We start from the raw sequence: 22,547 nt of genomic DNA, 5'->3' as shown, positions 1-22,547 counted from the left end.
GGCAGAGGCAGAGGCAGAGGCAGAGGCAGAGGCAGAGGCAGAGGCAGGGGGATGTCTGTGAGCGTCAAGCCAGTGAAAATTAAAAGGAATAATATAGGAAAACAGACTTTTTGATACTTATTGTCTTATTTAGTTGCTTTGCTTCTATCACCTCCTATTTAATTATGAATTGACACCAATATATTTTAGCTAATATAAATAATGCCCATATGATAATGGTATTATATAATGATATTATAATAATGACCCCATTGCTCAACCTCCAGCTGAAGCAAACCCCAGCGGGTGGGTGGCTATCTAACATATTCTTGGCGAGCCTGAGGATATTTGAAGGATGCCTCAGCTTAGCTCCCGAACAGTTAAAAATGGTACTTACTGTTTTCTTCTAGTTGTTGCTAGATAAATACATTCTCAAATGACTACAACTACTTCTTGCGAACTCTTTAACTTTTTTTATTTTATGTTTGCCGGTGTCTCTTGTCACCCACACTAGCCTCAACTCACTTTGTAGCCAAGGATAACTTGTAACTTTTGGTTGTCTTGCCCCTGCCTCTGGAGTACTAGGGTTATCGGCATGTATCGCCACACCCAGTGGATGTCAAGCTGGGAGATGAACTCAGGACCTTGTGCAGGCAAATATCCTGGCAAGTGGGGCTCATCCTCAGTTTCCACTCTTTAAGCTTCTGGTGTTTTGATGGCTGGTTCTATTTTTATATGCATTACAGACATCAAAGAGAACTATGTTTGATGAAACTAGCTGTAACAAAAAAAGGAGGGGCTGGGGATAAATAAGGAAACAGAAATCCTATTCTGCGGTACTTTAATCACCAGCTAGGCTGTATGCTAGCTTAAGCACTTCCGGGACACATCCCCTGATGACTTAGTAAGAGATAGGCCCATGTCATTTCTTCTACAAAAAGAATGGTCTTTAACACCAACTACCTATAGTCTATAGGTAAATACCAAACACAGCCTCTTCTAAATTTCTGCCTAGGTTAGTTAAGCCTGCAATACTCACTCACCAGTATTTCCATTTTGGCATTTAATTTGAAACTGGTCGTCTTTTTGGTTCTCTCTTTCAAGGTGCTTTGATCTGAGTCTGAATGCTGTATGTGTTACATGGTAAACACTGTATGCCTGAAGATCAGCTCTCTGTGTCTATTTTGTTTATGTGTGTGTGTTTTCGTTTGTGAGTCAGTTATAATGCCTGGTTCCTGCAGCTCAGGTTAGTAGTTGATAATTACACCACAAAACAGCAGCACAAGAGACTTGTGCGCTAGGTCAAAAGGGCACTTCACGAGAATGGAATCCAGACCTGTGTTTGGAGGTACCTGGGTGAGTTGAGTGTTGGTAGTTTTGAGTTTCATATACTTTACAATTGTGAGTCATTACAGGCTGCTAAAGTAAGAGGAAAATCACTCCTAACTGGCCAGCAGCTTCTAGAATTACCTAGTCTAGAGGCTCTCAACCAGACAATTATCCACTTGAGAGGAAGGAATATGTATGTATGTATGTATGTATGTATGTATGTATACACATACACATGTATATGTATACATGTATATACACAAATTTCTCTCTCTGTCTGTCTCTCTGTCTCTCTGTCTCTGTCTCTGTCTCTCTCTCTCTCTCTCTCTCTCTCTCTCTCTCTCTCTCTGTGTGTGTGTGTGTGTGTGTGTATTCAGTGTCAGGGGAGGTATGCTCACGTCCTGGTGCACATGTGGATTTTACTTTTGGGGGTTGGTTCTCTCCTTCTACCATTTGGATCCTGGGAATTGGAACTCAGGTCAGGAGGTTTGGCATTAGGTGGGTATCTTTCATTGCTGAGCCATCTCACTGGCACACTCAATTACTTTTTAAGAAGTACATCTTTCAAAAGAAGAAGAAGAAGAGGAAGAAGAAGAAGAAGAAGAAGAAGAAGAAGAAGAAGAAGATCTTTCAGTTGATTGCCTTAACAAGGAGATCTGTGAGCAAGATGACCGTATCACTTAAAGTCCACTTTGCAACAAGTGTAAGATAGATTTACTGTTGAGACAACATACCCAAGAAGGGATGGCCTTAAAATAAACAGGGTCAGACTGTTTATAAAGGAGCGTTGCCTCAGGCCTTCAATGAGGTAAGGTAGGAGAGTTGATTTGGTAGAGTCGTCCCTCAGGAGGGAAATGTCCAAAGCCCTACACATTTCCGGTACAAGATACGCCAAGGGATAATTTTAAACACTTTACAGGGGTGTGGACATCCTCTAATTAAAAGTCTAAACTGGGTAGTTCAGTGGTGGACTAGTTGCTTGCCATGCTCAAGGTCTCGAATTCAGCATTCTGGAATCTCCGCTTCCTCTTTCTTAATAAAAGCCTGCGCTAACGACCAGGCTTCTGGGTAGTGCTGTTTGCTGTCACTTTAGAAACGAACAAACGCAGGGACAGAAGTACTCGCAAAACGCCTTCAAGAGCATGCTCTTTGGGTGAAGCCTGATTCGTCTGTGGGGTCCAGTCAGTCCATCCCTTTAAAGAATTTCGGGCAGGATGCAAGGAGAAAGCTCACTTCAAACCTGACAAGAAAACCACCTGCCAGAGATTTCTATGGAGAACTTGCTGTAAGAAGGCTCCACCCCGCCCACCGGCTGAGGCCCCGCCCACTAGCCTACACAAACACACCCACTCTGCTCCTGTTTAGCCTATGAGAACCTATTCGTGCCCCGCCCACCACAAACTCCACCCACCCGGGCCTGCTCACTTATTCAGGCCCCGCCCACCGCAGACCCAGGCCCCGCCCGCGCTTAAGGCGGGCTGCAGCCGAGGGTCTGTTCAGAGTCCTCGGGTCTCCGTGCTGTTTTAGAGACCGAGCGGCTGCTAGTGCGCTTGCGCGGCGTCGTGGGCCGGGTTCCCCTGCAGCCAGGACTTGGTACAGCCGAGCGGTTGGTGCGGTTTGCGGCTGCAGCCCCGGGGCGCGCTTTTCAAATCGTCCCAGCCTTGCGCCGAAATGGAGGGACAGCTCCTGAGGGGCCTCGCCGCGCAGCAGGTGAGCGAAGCCGGGGACTGGCGAGCTGCAGCCTGGACCGAGACCGGGAGCCCGGCGAGCTCCGTGGCTTGCACGCCTGTAGGTTGCACCCAAGGAGGAGAGCGAGGCCGGGGGGTGGAGGAGGACGCCGGGGCCCTTCCCATCTGCCGGTCTTCCCAGGTTTGCAGAGGAGGTGATGCCCCGGGAGCCGATGCCCGGATTGCTCCGCGGCCCGTGCAGCTAGGCGTCTAATGCAAAGTGTTGCTTACAGCCGTGTGAGCGAGCATCAGACTGTGGGGGGCCGCGGGGTGGACACTCAAACGGCATATACTTAGCTTTCCAGGAAGGTGTAAGTTTAAATGTGGATTCTTGCACGGATACTAGGAAAAAGGAAGACACCGAGTTGCAAACAAATCCAGTGTTTGGTTCTTTTTTAGCCATCTAAAATGTGTTCAAAATCTTTTACATTTAGTGTAGTCGAGACTATTTCTTGGGAACCCCAGTCAAGTATTAAAAGTATACTTCCTGTTCATTATTTTAGCATTTTAATTAAAAGAAGGTTCTCATGCCCTTTTAGCTACATCTTCATATCCGTTTTAATTTTCACCTCTTACCAGCTCCTGAAGTATATACTAATTGGAACCATACACTCTTGCCAGATTTTCAGGTCAAGACGAATACTGCAGGTTCATAGACTTTCTTTAGTAGATTTAGCACTGTTAGGAAGTCCTCTGGAAAGTTGAACCAGGCTTCGAGTTATTATGCAAACCGTATCAATAGTCACAGGACCTGTTTTCCATTAGCATACACAAACTTTCAACTCTCTTGTGAAGTATTTCTTAATTTTTTGTTATGTATTCCGGGTGTCCTAGTTGCCTTTCCCAAGGGTAGCCTTGAACTCCTGAAGCTCCTCTTGCCTCCGCTTTCCTACTGTGGACTTTATGGGAGGAGTGCCCCACCAAGCCTAACGTACAGGCGAGTGGAGCTGGGGTCTAACCCAGTGCCTTGTGCATTCTAGGCAAGCCCTGGGTCAGCTGAGCCACGCCCCACTCCTTTGTTGATTGTTAATACAGCCTCTGTTTCTGTCGAAATGAATGAAGATCTGTTGAGTTTCTCATAGGGGTCGTGTGAGTCCTGATGTGGCCATCCAAGTGTGATTATTAGTGTGTGTGACAGTGACATTGAAGAATGATACAGAAAGGAGGGTGACAAAACTGGGCGTATTGAAGGAAAATGTGTGTGTGTTTGTATGTATGTATATGTGTGTGTATGTGTGTATATATGTGATGCACGCAACACTCAGATAGTATATATAGCAAATATATCAAAGCTTGTTTATGTGAATATAGCAAAATAGTCATTTCTAAGCATAATATCAAGATAATTAAAATGTAGAATTGGCTTTTGTTTGGGTCTTGAAGATAAGCAACAAAATAGTAATAGGTTTCAACTTCACAGGAATACTGAGTCAGGAGGAGGATTTTATATTTGACTAACAAACACTGCGTTTTTATTTGATATGTGACTCCTCCCACCCCATACACACACATATGAAATCTGGGATCCAACAGGATTAGACCAGAGGTTTAGTCATTTGAGCTCGACTCCAACATGGGGGAGTGCGGGGGGGGGGGGGGAAGTGAGGGAGGGGAGTGTCTTCGACTTCTCGTGTACTGCATATTGGTTTTGGGGTAAGGTTGGGATCAAATGCCATTCTGCTGTGTACTTCTCAGTGACCCACGTGTGGTTCTGACTTTAGTTTCCATAGCTGCAGAAAGGCTGAAGTCCCTATCTTGGAAGATGTCGGGTTTGGTAGCCTCTCTGTGGCTGGAGCACAGGCCTGACAGATGACTATTTTTATTTTTTTATTACATCCTTTTGTCTTATTCCAATGAATGTCTTATTCCAATGAGCACCTAACCATCCTTCCTGATAAAGTTTATGCTCCTACCAAAAAAAAAAAAGTGCACGTGGAAATACAGTTTGAGAAGAAACAGTTCGTCCTTGTAAAGTGTTCTCAGAACATGAATTACGTTTCTCTGCAGTTCAAGTTTCCTACAATGGTTAGTGTTAAAACCATTTTTTTTTTCTGTACATAAACAGTTCTTCAGGATGTGGGATTTTGTTCAAGAGGTGGAGATTAGGCCTGGTGAGGTAGCTCCAGAGGTAAACATGACCTGAGTTTGGTCTCGGGGACCTGAGCTGGAGAGAGAACACTTCCCAAAGTTGCTGTCTGACCACCACATAGGTATACCATGGTATGGCAAGTCTCTGTGCGCACACACCTTACACACACACACACACACACTTGTGTACACACATCTTACACATACATACAGCACACATGTTAATAATAATAATGAACTGTTCTAGTTCAAACATACTGTATATAAACAGCTTTTCATTTTTTTCACCTACCCTTTGGTCTCTTTACCAGCGTGGCATAGTTCCACTTGTTAGGTGAGTAGTAGTTTTAGTTGGAATTACTTGCGGATGGTTTCTGTCTTGTTTTACCAAGCCCCCATCCCTGCTTGCAATTTTAAAAGTCACGTCTCAGGATCGATAGTAAAGCCCATTCTCTGCCATTGTGCCGTTCCAGATCTTAAAACCATCCAGATGTCTCTCTTCCATAACTTAAATTACCAGCTTCAGGACCGCACGCTGTTTAGAGAGGCCTTGCACTGCTGACTGTACCTAGCTCTAGTGCCTCTTCTGGGCGTGGATGCAAACTCGTGCAGTGTTATGCTTGTCTGTGCACATACATAGGTCAGAGGTCAGCTTCGGAGTATTCTTTTATTGTTTTCCCTTTTTGTTTTTTGTTTTTTTTGAGACAAGGTCTTGCTATGTAGCCCCCGGCTGGCCTGGAACTCAGGAACTAGAGGAGGAGTCACAGAGATCTGCCTGCCTCCGCCACCCCTGTGCTGAGATTAAAGGTGTGTGCCACTGTGCTTGGATGCGTGTGTGTGTGTGTGTGTGTGTGTGTGTGTGTGTGTGTTTGAGAGAGAGACAGACAGACAGATAGACAGACAGACAGAGTGTATTTCTTATTGAACCTGAAGCTTTCCGTTTTTGCTAGACTGACTACCAGTAAGCCCCAGAATCTATCTGCCTTCACCTCCCAAGCCCTGAGGTGACAGGGGCACAGCATGGTGCTCGAGTTTCTGTGGGTGAATTTGGGTCCCCATGCTTGCAGAGTGAGCACTGTGTCCACTGGGCCATCTCCCCAACTTCCCATTTCTACTCTTATTTATCTTAAATATTTATTTTTATTTGTGTATTTATATGGCTGTGTGTACATGAGTGTAGGGTGCCTGGAAGACCGGGAGAAGGTGTTGGATCCCCTGGAGCAGGAGTCATAGTTGTTTGTGAGCTATATGCTGTGGGTTCTGGGATCCGAACTCACATCTTCTGGAAGAACGGCAAGTACTCCCGTTGAGCCCCTATCTCCTTCTTTTAAAAGGTCCAGCTATTCTGTTTTTAGCTTTGTTCCACCCATTCCATCCGAGCTGTTAACTTTAACTACTTACCCTACCAGGACAGTGACATAGGTTTCTGTTTAACCTGATGGAACCCTGAGAAAGGGGATTGCTAACCCACTTGCTCTGAGAACTCGTTCTCCAACGCTGCAGCAGGATGCCTGCGGAGCAGCTTTTCTTATTGGCCAGAGTCATCCTCAACTCAGCCTGGCTGTGCTCTGTGGGCTGGGGCTGTAAGAGTAATGACTTTAGCTCTTCGGCCTTCTTGGAGTCCAATTATCATGACTGCATGCTCAGTGGATTGCCCCCCCCCCTTTCGCGATCCTTCCTCCCACCGGATGGCCCGAGACAGACAGCAATTTCCCCCCAGCAGTACCATGCACACTTACTAAGTAAAGACTAATTCTTTTGCTCTTTAAATGGTTCCTTGGCTAAGGCCGCTTAGTGTTGCGGTCAGAGGTTTCCTCGTTCAGGCGGAGTGGATGCGTGCCAACAGGTTGTGTGGGAAACGTAAGCTTGCAGCAGCAGTGGACACTGTTAAGTAAGTGTATTCAAAGACAATGCAGACATAAGCTTAGCAGGCAGTTCATCCTCCTGCCTCAGCTCTCTTCCACATGCTCGACTAGCTTTGACTAAGGAGGCAGGGCCCTCTTCTAGAGCGCATCCACGCTGAAGTGGGTAAGAGGCCGCATGGTAAATGTTTTCCGTTTTGCGGGCCATCATCTTCTACGTTTCTCGATGCTGCCTTTGTGGTTGGAAAGCAGCCAGAGCTAGTATGAACTAGCCGTGACTCAATATGACTTTCTTCATGAGCTGATGTGATTCGGAACAGCTTAATTTACAAAATGGGGCACCAACCAGACCACAGTTCTCTAACTCTTGCAGTAAAGGATGGAATTCTAGAAATAACTTCCGCCAATGACGTATCCCCTTAGTGGACGATGACTTAATCTCACGTGTAAGCTTTTGTTTGTTTGTTTTTTGTTTGTTTGTTTGTTTTTTGTTTTTGTTTTTGTGAAGACTTTGAGGTTCTTTTCCCTACCGTTTCTCAATCCTCTGTAATCTCCTAAATCTTTTTTAACTGGTGATGGAAGAAAATATTCTTCCCAGATAATTGGAAGCCCTAAAGCCCAGGCTAATGTGCAGCGTGGCTGTGGCCCCCTGCTGGTGACTCCAGGATATTACAACCTTAAGACCCTTGGGCGTCTCTGTCCACAATTGCCCACTAGAGCAGCGGTTCTCAATCTTCCTAACGCAGCGACCCTTTGATACAGTGCCTCACGTTGGGATGCCGCCCCAAAAATTGTAAAATAATTTTGTTGCTACTTTATAACTGTCATTTGGCTATCGTTGTGAATCATAATGTAAATACTTGACATACAAAATATTTGATATGTGAACCACCAAAGGGGTCGCGACCCACAAGTTGAGAAACACCACGTTAGAGGAATTTTTTTTTTTTTTTTTTTTTTGGTTTTTCGAGACAGGGCTTCTCTGTGTAGCCCTGGCTGTCCTGGAACTCATTCTGTAGACCAGGCTGGCCTCGAAGTCAGAAATCCGTCTGCCTCTGCCTCCCAAGTGCTAGGATTAAAGGCGTGCGCCCGGCTTAGAGGAACTTTAAAAAAAAAAAAAAAAAAAACATGTTCCGCCCTGCTTCCAAAGACCTAATTGGATGGGTCAGGAACTTTAATAAGGTTCTTTCTCTGTGCCTCAGTTGGTTCTCGAATGTAGCCAGCTTTTCAGAACCTCTGTGCCAGCCCAATCAGCTATCTCGTTGCTGCCTTTGAAAAGCAAAGCTGAATTCCGAGGCACCAGATGGCGTTTATTTATATTTGCGCTGTGGGGTAAAGCGGCTCATCCCAGCTTCGAGTTGCTCCTGGTGTGCACTTACCAGCGCTAACCAGCCTGCCACCGTTTATTACTGAAGAGACATATGGGTCACGTAGATGGTTCTTATAATTAATTGCTGATGACATGAAAGGAGAAATGACTTTGGGGCTTACAAGTCATCGATAGATGAAGTAAGAATTGTCGGAAGGCAGTCATGGTCAAAGAAAGGGACATCGTTGATAGGTGCCCCAGCTTGAGTCAGTACATACCACATGCAAGGTTAGCCTGTGACGACTCCGTGATGTGGTAACAGAAGGCGGTTAAACAGATCTGTTCTCTTTTGTAATTAGCTCAGCTGATTAGGCCTGAAGAGTTAAGTCAAACCATCTAACAGTTTGTTTTTGGAGGTAACTGTCACAGACTCTTGTAACCAGCTTCTTCTCTTTCTTTTGAAATGATTGTCCTTTTAATCCTTGACACGTATATTATTAGATCCTAGCCACATTTTAAAATTGAATTTTGGTACAATGAGAAAGTAGTAGGTTTTTTTGTTGTTGTTTTTGGTTTTTTTTGTTTTTTTGGTTTTTGGAGACAGGGTTTCTCTGTGTAGCCCTGGCTGTCCTGGAACTCACTCTGGAGACCAGGCTGGCCTCGAACTCAGAAATCCGCTTGCCTCTGCCTCCCAAGTGCTGGGATTAAAGGCATGCGCCACCACCACCCGGCGTAATAGGGTTTTTTTTTTTTTTTGGTTTTGGTTTTGGTTTTGGTTTTTACTACTGAAGCCAGGATCGTCACTTAGAAACAGACAGACACATGTGGGTTCTGTGCTCGTTCATGAAGAGGGCCTTTGTGGCTTCTAAAATTTACAAAGTGACTGGGAATGAGTGGAGGACTTTGCATCTTGTTTGTAGACTTTTAATGGTACGAATGAGCCTTGTGTTTGGAGTGCGGCCATCATGCAGTCATTAAATGGAACAAAAAGACTAAGCCACAGAGAAATTTCTTGGTGACTCCAAAATAAACTTGTCCAGAGATGAGTCTCTGTACAAGCAGCCGAGGCCTCTGGCGATTTCCAGGCACGGAGCTCGCAGCCTAGCCTTGGCTCCTGAGCTGTGTTTCCGTTGCTCGCTGTGAGAACCAGCCCAGTTCTCTCTACCGCTCATCAGCTGCCGGGTGTCTTGGAGCCTCCCGTCGCTCTCACAATCTGTGCGTGTGTGTAGTATGCTGCTTACAGTTGTTATTGTATGCTTAAAAGTATTTTTATTTATGTGTGTGTGGTGGCGGCGGGGGATGGGAGTTTATATGCGCATGTGTAGAAGAATTGGGTACGGGGTCCCCTGGAACTGACATTGCAGGCAATTTTGAACTACTGGATGTATGTGCTAGGACCCAAACTCTGGTCCGTTGGATGAGTATCAAGTATTCTGCTCTTAATTGCTGAGCTATCATCTCTCCGGCTGCTTATTCTATATTTTGTTAAGGCTGTGTAACAAATTATCAGTACATCCCTCCGTCCCCACCTTCCCAGTTCTGGAGGCCAGAAGTCAGAAGTATTGACAGTACCACCCCCAACCCATTTGCAGGGTCTCAGGAAAGTCCTTTCTTGTCCCTTCCTGGTTCTGGCTATTGGGATCAACCTACTGTGTTTCATCTCTGTCTTCACGTGGCCTTCTCATATATCTGTCATTGTAGGATGCTCTCTCTCTCTCTCTCTCTCTCTCTCTCTCTCTCTCTCTCTCCTTCCCTCTCCCTCTCTCTCTCTCTCTCTCTCTCTCTCTCTCTCTCTCTGTGTGTGTGTATGTATCTTCTTGTAATTCCTTTGTGTCTGCATCCGTGTGTGGCCTCTCTGTATGTATCTGTATATATGTTATCTTTATGTGGCCTCTGTGTGTCTTGTTCTTTTGTGGCCTCTCCCGAGTCTGTGTCTTCACATGGCTTTCTCTCTGTGTGTCTATGTCTTTTCATGGGCTTATTAAGATTTGAGACCCATTCTACTCCAATGTGACCCCATTGTAATTAATAGCACACAGGAGATTCTGTATCCAAATAAGGGCCCATACAAGGGTTCTGGGCAGACGTGGATTTCGAGAGCTCTGTTAAGTTAAATGAAGGCTATGAAAGCAACATGCTTTTTTTCATCTTTGTTTCTTTTCCTTTTAGCCAGTAAGTTGGAAAGAATTCCCAATAATGCAAGAAACTTTAGAATTTTGCAAATAGCTTTTGAAAAAATGGCTGTATTTGTTGCATTCTGGGAGACTCGGTTTCATTCTCAGAATGGTGCAAAAACTAAATGATGTCTACTATGTCTCCCGTCGCCTGTCTTCAGTGTAGTTCTAGAGTCTTGCAGCCTCTTATGGAAGACTCTCTATTCTAGGACTGCAGCAGCATCCGAGAGAAAATAAACTTAGAAATCCGCATGCGAGAAGGAATATGGAAGCTGCTCTCGCTGAGTACAAAAAAAGAGCAGGTTTTGCATGCAGTTAAGAACCTCATGGTGTGCAGCGCTCGGATCCAGGCGTACACGGCGGAGCTGCAGAAGTCAGAAGAGATTGCCGATCAAACCGGAAGACGGTTAGTGCTGTAATTTACCTTCGCTTTAGCATACTTTGGTATTTGAACAGACATGATATGATTTAAGTGTAAGTTAAAAAAAAAAAGGTCAGGACCGCAAACCGTTTAAGGGCTAACATGGGATTGCCAGCCGACGTCACAGTTGTGTGGACGTCAGGGCTCAAGGGGAACTCTTGAAACAGATGCTTCTATTGAGCTGGTTAAGGTGGGACACTGTTTTGCTTGAAAGTGAAAGTGTGTTAGGAGAAAAGGATATGGGGGGAGCATTTTAAGAAGAAAGGTAGAAGGTGAGAGTGGAGACCGTAGAAAAGTGTCTCTGAGAAATTAATTGCTTGTGCTAGAGAGGCGGCTCAGTGGTTAAGGGCACTGGCTGTGCTAGCAGAGGACTCAGGTTCAACTTGTAGTACTTACAAGTACTCATAACCATCAGTAACCCCAGTACCGGGGGACCTTACGCCCTCTTCTGTCTTCCTTTAGGCTCCTGGCATGCATACAGTGCATCTGCATACACACACACACACACACACACAAAGCACCCATGCATGTAAAATGAAGATAACTCTTTTAAAAAATTAATTGCTTAGAAACAGACAAAATTAATCCCTTACAGATGTGCTATGTGTACTAAGAAGAACAGCAGTTTAGGTAAATCAAATTGAGTGGGCCACAGATGATAAACATATAATTGGAAAGGAACCTAAAATAGACCAGCACAGCCCTTCCTATGGTGAGCCAGTTCCAGAGAAGGGAGTGGTGCTCCCAAGAGGGTTGCCAACTAGTTCCAGTCAGGGCTTGCTGCTTAGTTTCTTCTGGTCCTGAGATCCCTGTCACTCCACATCGCCCTTTGGGATAGATGTAGCATTTGTGTGTCACATTGTATCCCATTTCACAGACAATGCCAAGTCTTACCTGGATCTTGGGTGAATGGATCCAGAGACCAGATCTCAGGGTGCCTTAATATAGCCTCCATCTCCCTGGTTTGTTTGTAGTTCTGGTACAAGGGGAAAAGTCTCTCTGTGTACGCTCTTGATCATTGAGTAGGGGCACTGTGTCCCTCCATGAAATTCCATACAAGTAAGGTGCAGGCATGTCAGAGAAGGTTTCTGTAGACATAAAACAGGCATAGGGTTGTGATACAGCAGACATCGAGATGCAGAGTGGCTGGTTTGTTGGTGGCCTTACCATATTGTAGGTGCTGGAACCTTGGTGCTTAGTCCTTGTGCTGCAGGGCACTGTGTGTGGGGTGATAAGGTAACACCCCTATGTGGGCATTATGTACACATACACACATACACATATACATACATACACATATACATACATACACACATATATATACATATACATAACATACACACATATATACATATACATACATATATACATGTATGTACATACACACATATACATACACATACATATATATACATATACACATATATATATACATATACACATATAAATATACACGTACATACATACACACATACATATATACATGCATATATATGCACAAACATATACGTACATATATACATATACACATATAAATTCACATGTACATGCCTGCATACATATAAATACATATATGCATATACACATATAAATACACGTGTACATATATACACATATACATATATGCATATATACATACATACACACACACATATACACATACATATATACATACGTCTAATGGAATGCTTTACTTCAGGAGAACAAAAGTTACATTTCCAGGAGGAGGTGAGAACCAGTGGATGAGTTACTCCTGGGTGTTCACTTCAAGTATATTATGAGCTGCCACTGCAGCTGATAAAAACAACCTGGTAATCTCACTTCATTAGAGCCTTTGGAAGCCAGGGCTGTAGGACACCTCCACTGTGCACACCGACTTAACGCCGCCTGTCTGCTGGACAAGCTGGGCTTAGGCCATGCTTGGAAGAGTGACAGCACAAACCAGTCACTCCCGCAGTTACAGGAGGAGGAAGCCATTTGCCCTGTTGCCCTTCTGAGTTACGGTAGACATTAAGACTCACTTGAAGAGCGGTTAGCTGCTACTTCTCCTTGTTGCTCCATCTTGTGTTCCGAGGTTCTCACTACCTACTGTTGCTCACAGTGTCCCTGCTGCCTTTTTAAAACAATACACTTATTTATCACGAGCTCTTTCATAGGTGAGCATCCGTGTAGTGTTCACTTAGTCAGCCATTAATCTCATCCACAGCCTTCTTTCTCTCTGTGTGCATGTGAACACACCTTGTTCCGTTGAGCCATGTGAAAATGTGTTACAAACAGGACATGTGCATCTTAATGGCTTGGCACTCATCTGTATCTAAGAATATTCTTCTGTGTAATCAATATATATATAACTACATGCAAAATGTGAATAATTTTCTGTATAGACTCCTTATCTAATTGCTCACAAATCTCTCATAGTTTTTGGGTTGTTTGTTTGTTTGTTGAGACAAGGTTTCTCTGTGTAGCCCTGGCTATCCTGAATCAATATCTCTCTCTGTCTCTCTGTCTCTGTCTCTGTCTCTGTCTCTCTCTCTGTCTCTCTCTCTCTCTCTGTCAGGCTGGCTCGGAACTCAGAGATTCACCTGCCTCTGCCTTCCGTATACTGGGATTAAAGGGGTGCATCACCACTGCCCAGTCATAGTTGTTTTGATGCTTCTGTTGTTTTGTTTTGTTTTAACAATAGAATTTGGTAAATAGAGTGTCATACAGTGTGTCTGGTTACGTCCCTTTGGTTTATTTTAATAAACCTTTTCAAAAAATTCCGATGTCATTAATGCTTTGAAGAGTCTAGACCTTTAAAGTCTTTAAATATTCTATGGTCTGCACCTTTAAAGTCTTTAAATATTCTACGCTCTGCACCAGTTTGGTAGTTTCCTTAAGTCGTCCTCCAGCCTTCTCCATAGTCTCGGGTTCTCACTGTAGCTAGAAGTTCAATGTAGAATTCTATGGGATTGAACCTGTAGCCTTGCCCATGGTAGACATATTCCCTACCTCTGTAGGAGTGAACCCTTCACACTTGGACTTGGGATTTTCTACATTAACTACAACTATCCACTGCCAAGAAAAAGAAACCTCTCCCATAAGATTTGAGAGCTGCACTGATTTATGCTCAGAGGGGTAAGAACTCAGGGCTGTTTGACACTGTGTCCATTTAGCGTAATAGAGGTAGTAGGCTGGCAGCTAGCATCCGTGAGTGCCTGAACAATGGCTTCTTGACCAGATTCATAGTACTACCGGGCATGGCTCCCCTCTTGGGGAGCAGGCATTAAATGGAGCAGAAAGAAGTAGGTTACCCCCATAATCTCCATCCCCATAGCACTCATGCCACTATGGCCCCCTGTGGGTTTGTATTCCTACACTAGACATTACTCTGGCTCCCAAGATCCACAGCCAGCTAAGACCTGTTTCTTTTACTTTCAGAAAATTTTCACTTTAGAAAACGAACTGTTAGGCCGGGCAGTGGTGGCACACGCCTTTAATCCCAGCACTTGGGAGGCAGAGACAGGTGGATTTCTGAGTTCGAGGCCAGCCTGGTCTCCAGAGTGAGTTCCAGGACAGCCAGGGCTATACAGAGAAACCCTGTCTCAAAAAAACCAAAAAAAAAAAAAAAAAGAAAACAAAAGAAAAAAGAAAAAAGAAAACAAACTGTTAATTTTATCTAATTATTATTTTTTTTCTTCTCTAAGAATTCTTGCCCCGTACACAGATGTTGACCCCTGTCCGGCCTTCTGTGACTGTCCCATATGATCTCTTGGACGTCTGTCTGTCACATTTGTTTGATTCTTTTTCTTCTCACCAGCTGCATCCCCAGTTTGGCTTTTAGTGTTGCTGTCAGAACCGAGTTACTCTTCCTAGCTCCGTTCCTCCTTCTTTCTTCTCACTGGGTATCTGCGTGTGGTTCCTCCTGCCATCTGAAGGTTTGTGTGTTAGATGCGTGCAGACACGTCCACATCCCTGGTCTCATGTGCAAGGACCTGTTTAATGGCACACGCTTCATGCTGGCGTATTGCTTTCGAGTCTTGTTATTTTCTCATTTGTGGAGGCTTGCCTGCCAGAATATTTTTATCAGCTGATTCTCTATCCCAGAATGGCTTTGTATGGATATGAGGGTCTCCTTTTGGAACTTATTATTGTTCATAATGGTTTAGTGACATTTTCCTGGACCAAGACGTGATGGTGTAAGTGGACCGTTGCTGGAAGGGTGTCCTTGGTTTTTTATGCAATAGTGTTTTTGTGTTTAGAGGAATGGACCGTACCTTTAATAATGATGCTTTTTGGAGACATTAGTTTGTTGATTTTCTGGTTCTTGGATATGACGTTATTTCTTGGGGTTCTTAAGTTTAATTGCCTTCTTTTTATTTTCACGTGAAACTTCTCCACTAAGTGCCTTTCTCCTCCATGGCATTAACAATTATTGAACCTAAGTATTTTTCAACCCTCCAGGACCTAGTGCTGTGGCCTTTCCTAAACTTTATGTGCACTATCTTCTCTCCCAGGCTAGCATAACATTAGCAAACTGTCGCCTGTGGAACTCTGTGGGATGAGGTCTCCAGGAGCTGGCTTCCGTGTCTTCCAAAGATTAGTGGCATTTTTGGCAGCCTCTCTCTGTTTTCTGGTTGGGTTGCTGGAGAAGGCTACAGGAGACCTTGCTTTTTTTCTTGATATGAATGAAGGCCTGTGTAGAAAAGAGTCTTAGATAATATGTCACAGGAACCGGGAGTTAGACCCTGATCACATTAGCAAGTGTGTCTTCTCCCTAAACCTAGGCTCATCCCTGGAGCGAAAACATCAATGGTCACAACACAGTGCCCGCGTTTGTGGGGCATCTTCCAGAATTCCACAGGCGCTTTAGAATTGGCACGTTACTCTGCAGCTGTGTGAACTGACTAGATATGTCCCTTCTCGGACCGTGGATGCCATCAGGTGTACAGCAACTCACTAAGGGAAGTTGTAATTGATGGGTGAAGCCCAAAGCTTGAGGCTAGTCTGCTGTATGTACCACCATTCCAAGCATGCGTGCTTCCTGCCCACTCAGCCGCAGTCCCAGAAGCCCCGTGGCCACTGAGGCGCGGTACTGGGTGGGGCGCTCGCTCAGTGCACAGCATCGTTCTCCACAACGCAGGAGCTGGCATATCAGCATTGTCCTCCGTCAGCCTCCTCCCCCACCCCAGCCGGTCTCTCTCTTCTCCACTCTTAAATCCGAAATGTTTTATTTGGCTTTGTTAAAAAAAAAAAAAAAGTAATAATGCTAATTACAGTCATTTATAGGATTTAATTATATGTGTCATTCAACATAATTGTGCAAGTTTTTAATAGTGCCGAGATAACATTGCAAGGCGGATATGACTACCCATCCACACACTTTATCGCTTACGGACTGTAAGTTAAAATAAGAAAGAGACTAGCAGGGAAGTAAAAATTCTATACTTGAAGTAGTTCTATAATGAAACGTGTATTTAAGGACGTTGCTGAATTTATTTCCTAAATTGTAGATGGTTTGGTGTCTGTGGAGGGGGGCTGTCTGTATCACACGTGGGAGGTAATCTAGGATATCACGAAGCTATTACTATCATAGTTCCAGGGTGGTTTTAAATTCTACACTATGAGTTTTTGAGATTTAGTTTTGACTTCTTTCCGTAAAAGGTGGAGGGTTTTATAATCTGCTTTCAAATTAGAGAATACCATTCAGAATCCTCCGACTAGTTCATTAAGAAAAAAGTAAAATATCGTTGCCATTATGCTATTTATTGTTACAGTGCACTAATTTTGGCACAGAAATGGCTGTTTAAAAATCCCCATATGGAACAATATAAAACAGGCCAATCTGTGTTTACTCAGAACATTTTCATACAGATCTTGGGAGTAAGAGAGTGGCAAGCTGGCGCCCTCTATTGGTCATTTTCTGTACCTAATTTAATTTCTGTCCTTAATTTTGTTGTGTTTGTCCTTTAGGGGTTAGAGAATTTACTCAGTGGTAGACTAACAGGCTCTGGATTCGGTCTTCAGCTCAAAAAAACAAAAAATCTAGCCCTTACAGGTCTTACACAAGAATGTGAACTGGGTTTGTTTGGATAAGATACACTGTTTCATAACTTTGCTCTGTCCTCTGGTTGCAGGTTTTCTAGCAAGTATATATTTAACTTAGTAAAATGACCGTATTCAGCAGTTTTATTGTTAATTTGAATCAATTGGAAAAACATCCCATTTTTTTTTACTCGAAATAACATTTTTGAAAGTATTGGAATTGAAAATAACCAAAGTTCCAGAAATTTGAAGGGTTTTTTTCTCATTAAAAAAAAAAAAAAAACCAGACTTAGTTCTTCACAGTTTTATGATCAATTAGCTTTTGATTATAGTTTGAGTATATTTTTATGGAATAACAGTGCAGGAAACTGTTCTTTCTTTGCATTATGTGGGCCCTAGAGATCAAACTCAGATCCCCAGGTTAGACTGCAAGTACTTTTATCCACTGACCCATCTCACCTTCCCTGCCGTGGTTTGCGAAACAGAGTCTCCCTAGGTAACATGGGCTAGCCTTGACTGTGTGATCTTCTGGCTTAAATGGTGTCTCAGTTTGTTTTGTATGGTATGAAATCCCAGTTTTGGGGCTGGTGTTGGCTTCCATCTTAGAATTTCCTTAGAAATGGTTTTTCGTTTCCCTCCACAAATTCTATTCTCTCTTCTTAAAGTATTGTGTATTCTCGCTCTTTGGAGCTTACAAGAATGAGATGTCATGCCAAGTACACACAGAAATAAAGCATAAGGTGATTTGGGGGGTGAGTATCTTTCAGCCGTAGGAGTAGCAGCCCACAGATTGGCTGGGCAACACCTGACTCTTTCAGGCCAGCATAGCTGATGAACTCGATGTACAAGTTCTGTGATAAGTTGGGCATCATAGTATAACCAGTACCCTTTATTAGGAAGTATAATAGTTTTTGTACACTCAAAAGAGGGTGTCTCTATCTCTCCCTGAAAGCTAGCTGGCTTTTGACTGAACATCCTTTGAGACAAATACTTCACATTGGTTGTTAGTATTCATAGCTGCCTGTTTATTTTAAAGTTCGGCTGTTTTCGAAAGACTTGATGTATTTTTCTCTCGACAGGGATGCGAGTTTTGAAAGTAAAGAACGAGAACCCTGCAGAGGAAAGATCGCCCTGTCAGGTATGCTGCGGTGTGTCACCATGGATCCCTGAATATGTTTATGGATTATTATTGCTGGCCTTGCATATTCTGTATTTCCAGCATCCGATTGTTTATTCTATTTAATCATTATGTTTTTCAATTACATGGAACTTCGTGGATTGGGGAAACTTCGTCATAACATTGTGCAGGTTTGTCTTCTGTTCAGGCTCTGGGGTGTGTGGAAGGTGTGTTCGAGTCACCTGCTTGCTGTTGAGTGCCCGAGCTAGGCCGTAAACCCACAAGCTTTTCTCTCCCCGCCGTTTCTGTTTGTTAAAGATTGTCCGGGCTGCACGTTCCGTGAGGGTTTGGCCCATGTTTGCTCTGTTTATCACATTATACCAAAGCCACCGTCACTGGGCTTGGCTCCTGGTGGTTGCTCGGTGAATAGTGGGTAGATGATTGACCACTTTGAGCTGGTAAAAAGCAAACTGCCCCAGCCCCGCCAAGTTTCCATTCTGCCCAGTTCTTTCCCTGGCTCTATCTTCCATTACACAAGCCACGTGGTTTAGGCAGATTTTTTTTTCCCCTTCCCTTGTCAACAGAGGCCTTGATTGAGACACCTAATTGGATTGTGAAATGGTTTCATTTCCTTTCATTCCCTTCCATCATTGCTGCGGTTGGAACGGCGTTTGCTGTCAGCAGAACGAGGCGGCACCTCGCCACTAGATGGCGCTTAGGCTGTCAATCTCGGTTTCTCCAAAACCGCAGCATTCCACGCACCCCGCACCCCCGCACCCCCACACCCCCGCAAGAGGTGGCGTGGAGATGCCACACGATTAGCGTGGCTGGCTTGTAGATATCTCTTCGCCATACCCTGGAAACAGCCTATGGCCTGCGTGGACCTCTAGTAATAGCTGCTGTAACCCATTGGTCTGAGTGAGGTAGAGCGCTTGCTATTGTGTCACCTGGCCTGCTGGTCATGTGTCACCTGGACTGCCCATCAAGGGATTGTTCTCTCTGTACATCCCTCACAGCGATGGCACTGCGTTTTATTTGACCTCACTGGAAAAAATGGAGAAATTGCCCTTTGGTGGGGGGGGGGCGCTTCAGAAAATTAAGTGAACTGCATAAAAAACCTTTTGCCTGTTTTGTGATCATTTGCATTCACTGCCTGTCTTCTGCTTGTGCCCTCTGCGTGGCCTATGGCCTGATCTTGGTCTTATGACTGTGGCTGACTTGAGGTCCACTGCTTTTGCCTGGGTCCTTTTGCTGCAGAACCGAAGACATTTGGAGAACCCTCTCTACTGTGTCTAAATACATTCTAACATGCGTGGATTCAATATTGTAGAACTTCAGAGGTTTCCCACCACCACTTAAATATTGCCCTCTTCCCTTGCTTCTAATAAGGTGACCACTCAGTAGGCCAATGAGGTGGGTGACCTGTTCAGTGAGCTCTGTGACTAATTTCGTCTGTTGTCCCTTTGAGGGTGCTTGTTTACTGTAACCGCATTTATTTAGAGGAGGGTCTAAAACAAAAATACTTAAAGGGCAGTGTTTCATGATCTCAGATACCTTTGTACAGAAACCGACGTCAGCTCTTTTTTTCCCCAAGACATTTTAAAGCAAAATTAAGGAAGAACCCCAGGAGATGGGACGTCCTTGTTGTTAGCATGCTTTCTGCTGACTGGGCATTTTTGCAGCCCAGTTTCAGCATGTTTCTAAGATTGCACTGTAAACAGGACAGCCCTGGATTTTGAGGTTTCCACTGACCGGAACTTGCTATCCATACAAATAACTGGTTCACCCCCATTCCTCCTGCACCAGGTGATGCGGGGTGGCTGGTATGTGTTTTCACTTCCCAGTCCAATGACTAGGCCAAATCGGTTACCCACAAACCTCAGCAGTTTCGGTTTTTGTGGAGTTTTTTTCCCTTTCTTTCTTTTCATATGTGTGCATGCATGTTTGCACGTGAGTAGACATGTGTAAGTGCATGTGCATGTGCTGGGGTCCCGAGGTTGTGGCATCCTCAGTCCTTATATCCATGTTACTCATTTTGAGGCGGGGCCTGTCCATCAAACCCACAGGTCCCTGGTGATGCCTAAGTCTCTAGAGCCAACTTTCTTTGGGGACCCTCCTGAGGCTGGAATTAACAGGTGTCAGCCACAGCCACCCGACAGGTATGTGAGTTCTGCGCTCCAAACTGTGGTTGTGCAGCAAGAGCCATCGACCCAGTCCCTAGTTTTTCTCTTTCCAAAATGATAGCCCGGGACCTGACATATTGGGGTCAGCTACAATGTTGTTGAGGCTGTCTTAGGTTTGCCACAAAATGTCAGCGGAGACATAAAATAAAAACAAAAACAAAGGTGGACCACTGTAAGCTGAAACTCGGGCTGACCATTTGCCAGAATCTAGAAGGTGTTTCTGTCATTCGAAGCTGGACCCTTTGCTGTCTGAGGAATACACAGCCAACGGGGACACGGATGAGAAATATTCCGTTTGCTTACATGGAAGGGCTGAGGCGTAGGGAAGAGCAGGATCGAACCCAAGCTGTAGGGAAGCAGCTAAGGACGCCTGGATCAGTGTCCTCCCATGAGATTGTAAACAGTTGAAGCTTTGCCACCCCAGCCAGGACAGCTGCGAGTGAGAGCCATTGGCTAGTGTGGACTAAAAGGAGGCAGGAGGCAGCCACGGTGGTCAAGCAAGAAGTGAGTTTGGACAGGCCATCAACTGGGTAATAATTCTAAAACAATGAAGACATCCATAGTAAAATCAAGGGCAAAATATCAGTGTCTTGTTGTGTCCGCATAAATTAGCACTGGTTTGGAATTGTTGCTAACATAATGGCTGAAAAACAAAGCTATTGGAAACAAACGAACAGGCAGATTGGGTACTTTTGCAGCTAATGAATGGCAGATGAATATGACCTCGGGGAAGCGACTGAGACACTTGAATTAAAGCATTCGATAAAATGTGACTGGATTTAGGATAAATAAATAAAAAAGCGGTAGTTTTTTTTTTTTAAAACCAGCAATAACTTGCTAGAGACTACAATGGAAAAAATGTAACTTACAAAAAAGCAACAGCACACCCCCCCCCCCAAGCATTAAATATATTAGAAATAACCTTAATTAAAATGCAAGGGAAGGAGCTGGGGGCAAGGCTCCATGGGAGGTTCTTCCCAGTCCCTGAGCTTGATCTCTACCCCTCTAACAAACAGAAAGCCAAGGTTAGAGCAAATGTTAAGAGAAGACATATTATATGAAGATAAAATAGTAAAAGTTATTAGTTCCCTGGGCCAGTGAGGGCACTCAACAGATAAAGGTGCTTGCTGCCAACTCTGATGGCCTCAGTTCTCCTGGGATCCACAACTTCCACAAGTACACACACACACACACACACACACACACACACAGAGAGAGAGAGAGAGAGAGAGACAGAGAGAGAGAGAATATTATACATTCCTAAGTTATTTTGGATATTAAAACATTTGAGAGGGAATTTTGACCAAAATTGAAAAAATTCTTATAAAGAACCAGTGACAGTTGCCTCCAAAAGACAATGACCCTAGCACAGTTGGCGTTGGAAGGCGTACGGTGACAACTGATTCAGTTCCAAGTGTTTGGTCCACGTACAAGCGTGGATGGGCTCAGAGTGAGCATAAAGCGGGCATGGGGGGTGAGGGAGGCATAGATGTAAAGCTGAAATAATATTTAGAAGAATGTATTTTCACTTCAGATACTCTCAAATTTCACATATTCTTAATAACTTCTAAGAAATACCGCCTATAGAGCTAGGGAGATGGCTCAGTGGCAGAGAGTATGCACCGACTTGCAAAGGACCTGAGTGGGATTCCTAGCAGTATGGCTCACAACCACCTGTACCTCAGAGCCATTGGATACAGCGCCCTCTCCTGGCCTTCATGGGCATCAGTCCCGCAAGTGGTGCAGAGACTTACATGCAGGCGAAACACCCATCTCCGTGAAAAAAAAAAATATTTTTTTTGAAAATCATCTATAAACAATAATTAGAAAATTGCTGTGTGTATTTCTTTTTGGCCCGATCTGTCATGGAGCTCAGAGGTTCACATCGTGAGTGAAATCAAAATGATCAAAATAATTGCTTCATTTTTCTTTTTGCCTTCTTTATAGATATTCGAATACCATTAATGTGGAAAGACTCCGATCACTTCAGTAATAAGGAATGTACGTACGGCTTTAGTTTGGATTTGGAAATGTTTCCTTGAGTGCATAGGACACACGTTTGTGTTTTTTGAGGTCAGAACTCTTTGGTTCTGAGACATATTGTTGCCATTTGCCAGTAAGCATCGTGTCGGCGAACTGTTGATTTCTGATTTGGGGGTCTGGGTATCAGTTCCCTGATTCAGATTAAGATGTGCATATTGATGAGGGGAGAAAGGTAGAGTCCGTCCCCCACAGCCAAAAAAGACATGGGATGAGTCAGAAAATATGAAATATCTCCCTCCCTCCTCTCTCTCTCTCTCTCTCTCTCTCTCTCTCTCTCTCTCTCTCTCTCTC

General features: G+C 44.2%; 1 protein-coding gene across 2 annotated transcripts in view; it reads left to right on the top strand.

Annotated features, from left to right (window-relative positions):
- The first annotated feature begins 2,979 nt into the window (after nt 1-2,979).
- Rtkn2 (rhotekin 2) overlaps nt 2,980-22,547 on the top strand; it is a 62,881-nt gene continuing 43,313 nt past the window's right edge. The window contains exons 1-4 of one of the 2 annotated variants that reach the window (XM_028780292.1): nt 2,980-3,018; nt 10,678-10,874; nt 17,993-18,051; nt 22,161-22,214. In XM_028780292.1, coding sequence (XP_028636125.1) covers nt 2,980-3,018; nt 10,678-10,874; nt 17,993-18,051; nt 22,161-22,214 — 349 coding nt within the window. Of the gene's footprint in view, nt 3,019-10,677; nt 10,884-17,992; nt 18,052-22,160; nt 22,215-22,547 lie in introns of both variants that reach the window. The other variant, XM_028780291.1, reaches the window with a different exon arrangement.

Source organism: Grammomys surdaster, unplaced genomic scaffold, assembly GCF_004785775.1.
Source record: "Grammomys surdaster isolate TR1022 unplaced genomic scaffold, NIH_TR_1.0 367, whole genome shotgun sequence".
Lineage (NCBI taxonomy): Eukaryota > Metazoa > Chordata > Mammalia > Rodentia > Muridae > Grammomys > Grammomys surdaster.
Note: the sequence above shows the minus strand (reverse complement) of the source record. Positions and strands in the feature narration are given on the sequence as shown.